The 5,978-nt window shown below is 42.5% G+C and overlaps 2 protein-coding genes across 2 annotated transcripts; one reads left to right on the top strand and one right to left on the bottom strand.

The window, feature by feature from the left end:
• The first annotated feature begins 1,067 nt into the window (after positions 1-1,067).
• Positions 1,068-2,015, top strand: LOC107530267 (olfactory receptor 4C46-like). Its single transcript, XM_016203954.2, has one exon. The coding sequence runs from the start codon at positions 1,080-1,082 to the stop codon at positions 2,013-2,015; it is 936 nt and encodes a 311-aa protein (XP_016059440.2). The 5' UTR covers positions 1,068-1,079.
• A 2,827-nt stretch (positions 2,016-4,842) lies between these two features.
• Positions 4,843-5,772, bottom strand: LOC107530282 (olfactory receptor 4C12). Its single transcript, XM_016203969.2, has one exon. The coding sequence runs from the start codon at positions 5,770-5,772 to the stop codon at positions 4,843-4,845; it is 930 nt and encodes a 309-aa protein (XP_016059455.2).
• Positions 5,773-5,978: the final 206 nt, after the last annotated feature.

The following is a 5,978-nucleotide window of genomic DNA, read 5'->3' as shown; positions in this document are numbered from 1 at the left end:
ACAGGAAGAAATTAACAACCTGACCTGATCTTCACTCTGCCCTCAGCTGCTCGACCTTGGCAGGATCCTAACTTCTCCATGCTGATTATGTATAAAATAAATACAACAGTGATAGTAGTAAGCATCTGTAGGTTTGTGGTGAGGTTTAATAATCAAGTGTCTGCAAAAAAAACAGGTCACGGTAAGTGATCCGTATGTTTTAGTTAATATTATCATCATTGTTATTATTAATATTAGTCTCTGAGATTGTTTCCTTATCTGCAAAATGGGTGTCATTATACCAACCACACAGGTTATTGTTATTATTATTATATAAAAAAAGATTGTGTTATCAAAGCATTTGCTATAATACAATACACATATCAATCAATTAAAAGTGTATATTAGCTCTTATAAAGTCATTGAATTTAGAAAGCATGTATTAGAACTACTTTTAAGTAGCTCCATTCTTTACATTCCTATCATCAATGCCCTGTTATTTCTTATTCAACTACTATAAATATTATGCTACTGGGATTCCCGAGTCTGCCTTCAACCCCCTCAGCCCACTGCATCCAAAACACACAGAGATCTCTACTAGAATAATATCTAAGATTCTCCCTTCTTCACATTCCTCTCATCCTGTCTCATATACATGCTCAATAATCTTTCATGGTTCCCCATCTCCTGGAGATTAAGGAAAATTCCAGAAGCTTTGCACTTATAGACTTTACACCCATCCACTGCCTCCCTTCCAGGCATGGCTGCCACATGTACAATCTACTGCTTCAAGTTAGACCCTTGCTTATCTGGGATGATTTAATGTATATAGATGGAGTCTTGCCCATGTGTTTACAAAGTTCCTCGTGTCTGCAGTCTTAACAAAGACTGCACCTGGGAGGCAATCTGAGTACCTTCAAGACCTCAAAAACTTTCTTTCCAATACGCACACACAAACACACACACCTCAAAAGGATTCACAAATCCATAGAATCCAGGGATTTATTGTATATTAGGATGCAAAGTTTAATAAATTCAAGGTTTCATGAATAAAAATAATTTTCTTTTCAGGTAATGTAATTAACTGCCGCTTGAAATACATGGAGAACAGGACACGTGTGATAGAGTTTGTTCTACTGGGGCTCACAGAGAGCCCGAAGATGCAGAAAATCATATTTGTTGTGTTTTTGGTCGTCTACACCATCACCGTGGTAGGAAATGTGCTCACCGTGGTCACCATCAATGCCAGCCCGTCACTGGGATCACCCATGTACTTTTTCCTGGCCTACCTCTCCTTTATTGACACCTGCTATTCCTCGGTCAACACCCCCAAACTGATCGTAGATTCACTTCATGAAAAGAAGACCACCCCGTTCAATGGATGCATGATCCAGATCTTCGGGGAACATTTTTTCGGAGGTGCCGAGGGCATCCTGTTGACTGTGATGGCTTACGATCGATACGTGGCCATCTGCAAGCCCTTGCACTATACGACCATCATGAATCGGCGGGTGTGTGGCCTGCTCGTGGGAGTGGTGTGGGTGGGAGGCTTTCTTCACGCAGCCATACAGATCCTCTTCGTCCTCAGGTTACCCTTCTGTGGCCCTAACATCATAGATCACTTTATGTGTGACCTGAACCCTTTGCTGAATCTCGCCTGCACTGATACCCACACCCTAGGGCTCTTCGTTGCTGCCAACAGTGGGTTCATCTGTCTGTTAAACTTCCTCCTCCTGATGGTCTCCTATGTGGTCATTCTGCGCTCCCTAAGGACCCACAGCTTAGTGGCAAAGCGCAAAGCCCTCTCCACCTGTGTCTCCCACATCACAGTGGTCGTCTTATTTTTTGTGCCCTGCATATTTGTGTATATGAGGCCGGCAGCTACTTTACCGATTGACAAAGCAGTTGCCGTATTCTATACTATCATAACTCCCATGTTGAATCCTTTAATCTATACCTTGAGAAATTCCCAGATGAAAGATGCCATTAGGAAATTATTTCAAGTGACAAATAAATGTGCTAAAGCCCAACACTGATTCATCTGAGGTAAAGATCCAAGGATGTTTTGGATGATCTCGGCAATAAATACTTCTGGGATAAAGAAAAAAATTAATTGCTATATAAATCATAGATTCTACAGTGAGGGAAGCAGAAATGGATGCAAGAAAAGAGAGCAAAACATACCCTAGGACCACTCTTTGCATATTTAAAAATACTCCCAAATTAAGGTTTAGTTTTACCAGCTTCAATTATGTATGTGGTTCATAGGCCTTCCATCTAATAACAAATTAAAGAAATAATGAAGTTTATTGTTACTGACCAGTAACCTCTGTAGCAATCCGAGGGGGCAGGCACTGTTATTATCACCACATTACAGGTAAGGAAACTGACAGAAAGGTAAAGAAATCAAAAAGAGATGTATCAGAAAGCCAGGAACCAGAAACAACCCATTTCCCAGATCACGCCCTTAACTGTTACTAACTGCCAGGCAATAATGACAGATCAGGTAACGAGGGTAGTTACCATTTACTGAGTCAGGGACTGTGCTGGACACAACACAGACAATATATTATTGTCTATAACTGAAAATCTAATAATTGTTAGTTAATGACTGTGCTTATTTTTATGTATCACAATTGATTGTCATATGTTGCCTGTAACATTATAATATGTAACTACTTTAGGGCTATGAAAGCATCGGCCATTTAACCTCTGATGGGTAAGAAATGAAGATTACGCCATGTTTCCAAATTTCCTTACAGGTTTCAGACCATTTTGTGTGGCTCATATCACTCATCTTATGTTGAGAGCCCATCGGAAACAGTGATTCAAATAAAAGAAGATTTTGATGTCATACAGGAATTTCTATCTATTCAGTGTACAGTCATACCCTATAAAGTGTTTGCCTGCTATACAACGATAGTTTCTACAAGGTAGCACAACATCTGGTGCATGACAAATACTGAACGAACGAACGAACGAACGAATGAATGGATGAATGGATGGATGAATGAATGAATAAGAGTATAAAGGAAAATAAATGAATTCAATAAAAGGAAGAGCAAAAAAAGTAGTATTGGAGGCTAGGGAATTCTTTCCTACATTGATGTTTCAGCTCTAAGGAGAATTCTGGTGAGACCTCTTAGGGGAACTACGATTTGTTTTCACTCCTGCTTTCACTGAGAAGGAGACTGAAACTACGATTCTCAGCATATACGCCAAGAGTTTACTTTGATATTCCTCCTGCTATCCACCAGGCTTTATTATCTTATGAATAGATATGAGCTGTTTATGTTACAGTTCTCTGTTCATCGGTTTACCTTTTGGTTATATTTTATGATTAAAAGCTGTTTTTAAAAATAGGTGGCTCCATCTACACAAAGCAATTTCAGAATAAATATATTGCTTTCATTTCTTGTGTCTTTCATTCATTAATCAACAAATATTTTTGATCCCAAGAAATATACCAGGCATGTTGATAATGGCTGGGGCTTCAGCCGTGAGTGAAAAGAGACGCAATTCCTGCCTTCGCAGAGCTTAGGGACATCGAAAGTCCCCACAGAGAGAGCAGAAATTACAACACAGTGTTATAAATAATAAAATAGTGGAAGCACAGAGCACTATGAGACCACACTGGAGGGACACACTACACAGGCCTGCTGGGTTGGGAAAAGATTTCTAGGCAAAAAGGCAACAAAAACAGGACTCAGTGGGTGAAATGAAGTTGGTAAGCAGAGAGAACAGGCATGAGGTTGGAGGACAGTGACCTAGGAGACGGAATACGTAACGGCCAGGAGGCGAAAAGGAGGGTGCAGGAAACCTAACCAACTCGATAAGCTGTGGTTATCAATTCACCCTCTCATTAAGCAATTCTTTCTTGAACCTCCCATTGGGTGCTGGGCACCATGTTGGCCACTGAGCTTGTAAAAGGGAAACTGGTAAGACATGAAGTTGGAGAGATAAGAATGGAGGGGATCAAGAAGGGTTTCATGATCGTGTTAAGGCTCAGTGCTAAATACCATGGAGAAAGCACTGGAAGGTTTTTAAGCCAGGGAGTGGTGCAGTTAGATTTGATTTTAGAGCGCTAACTCTAGTTACAGTGCGGGAAGTGGACTGAGGGGGACAAGGCTGCCGGCAGAGGCACAGTTAGGAGGTTCCTGAAGTGATTTGGGTGTGAAAGGAGGGAGGCCTGACTCAGGTGGTGCCAGTGAGGAGGCAGTTTGGCGGGCATGGCTGGGTGAACCCTAGTCCCCTTCAGGCCAGTGCTCCCTTGTGCCCTGCTGCTGCGTGCTTGGGCTGCTAACAGCTCACGGCCCTACCGTCCCAGGACCCAGCAGTGGCCAATGAATGACTAGAGCCTTGGTCCACCTGCACCCCCAAGGGCTGTTTCCTGCTTGTCAGTCCAGGCCTCAGTTCCTTGCTCGCCAGCCTCAGCCCACCAGCACCCCAGTGGGAAGCTCCCACCTTGCCTGTCCCTCTCTTGCCCACTAGTCATTGTCCAGCGACCATGAGCTAGTCCTGGCCCAAGGCAACGCATTGAATTTCCCCACCCAGTGGGCAACAAATACACCTTCTCCAAAAGATTGGAATCCCAGTGGAAACCAGCATCTTAATGTTACATAATAAACGCCAATCCAATGTTCTACATTTATACCTTTTACCTTCTAAAGATATTTCAAATTTCCAGGTAATAAATATTTATTTATTAAGCAGCAATAACTTCTGATGACAAGGGTGTGGGATGGGAGACAGTAAGTTTGGATTCCGGTCCAAGCTTTAGCTCTGAGCTTCAGTGACTATCTACAAGTATTATCCAACCTCTTCTTAGAGTGCATAGCTTCACCCACAGATCAATGGTTCTGTTTAATCTTTACCTGAAGTCACTTTTTTCCTCCAGAGCTTCCTCATAGCATTTTTTACCTCAGCATTTCTGAGTGTGTAGATTAAGGGATTTAACATAGGGGCCACCATAGTATAAAAGACAGCGACAGCTTTATCCACAGGCAGCGTGGTTACTGGGCGCAGATACACAAATATGCAGGGCACAAAGGATGAGATGACCACTGTGATGTGAGAGACGCAGGTGGAGAGGGCTTTGCCCCTCCCCTCCAAGCTGTGGTGCTTTAGGGAGCGCAAGATGACCACATAGGACGCCATCAGAAGGAGGAAGTTCAATAAGCAGATGAACCCACTGTTGGCAGCAACAAAGAGACCAAGGATATGAGTGTCCATGCAGACGAGTTTCAGCAAAGGGTACAAGTCACACATGAAATGATCTATGACATTGGGGCCACAGAAGGGCAGCCAGACTATGAAGAGGATCTGAACGGTTGCGTGGAGAAATCCTCCAGCCCAGGCCACTCCCAGCAGGAGGGTGCACAGCCTGTGGCTCATGATGGCGGAATAGTGCAGAGGTTTGCAAATGGCGACATAGCGGTCATAGGCCATCACTGTCAGCAGGATGATCTCAGTAGCACCAAAAATGTGTTCTGCATAGACTTGAGCCATGCAACCATTAAAAGAGATAACCTTCCTATCGTGAAGGGAGTCCACAATCATCTTAGGAGCTGAAGAAGAAGAATAGATTGTATCTATCAAGGAAAGGTGGGCCAGGAAGAAGTACAGGGGGGAGCTCAGAGCCTGGCTGCTGGTAATGGTAACCACAATGAGCAGGTTGCCTGACAGTGTTGCCACGTATAGAACCAAAAATAACAGAAACACTACTTTCTGCATTTGGGGGTTCTGGGTAAGACCTGTTAAAATGAATTCAGTCACATTCCTTTTGCTCTCCATCTATGTGGTATGAGTGATAAAAACTCCAGGAAGGACTGCTTTACCTTTAAAAAACAAAGAAAAAAGGAACTTAAATCATTGATACTGATAGTCAATAAGTCAAGTCTAAATAATCAACCAGATAACGTATTTGATGAGGAATACACATATCATTCAATCAAACTTCAAGATATACTTTAAAACTAAATTTTGTTATTATTAACTCT

The sequence above is a fragment of the Miniopterus natalensis genome, chromosome 11 (genome assembly GCF_054644295.1).
Source record: "Miniopterus natalensis isolate mMinNat1 chromosome 11, mMinNat1.hap1, whole genome shotgun sequence".
In the NCBI taxonomy this organism is placed as follows: domain Eukaryota; kingdom Metazoa; phylum Chordata; class Mammalia; order Chiroptera; family Miniopteridae; genus Miniopterus; species Miniopterus natalensis.
Note: the sequence above shows the minus strand (reverse complement) of the source record. Positions and strands in the feature narration are given on the sequence as shown.

What these genes read in the sequence shown, in the direction of transcription:
- LOC107530267 (XM_016203954.2), top strand. Translation starts at nt 1,080, where the DNA reads ATGGAGAACAGGACACGTGTGATAGAGTTTGTTCTACTGGGGCTCACA.
- LOC107530282 (XM_016203969.2), bottom strand. Translation starts at nt 5,772, where the DNA reads ATGGAGAGCAAAAGGAATGTGACTGAATTCATTTTAACAGGTCTTACC.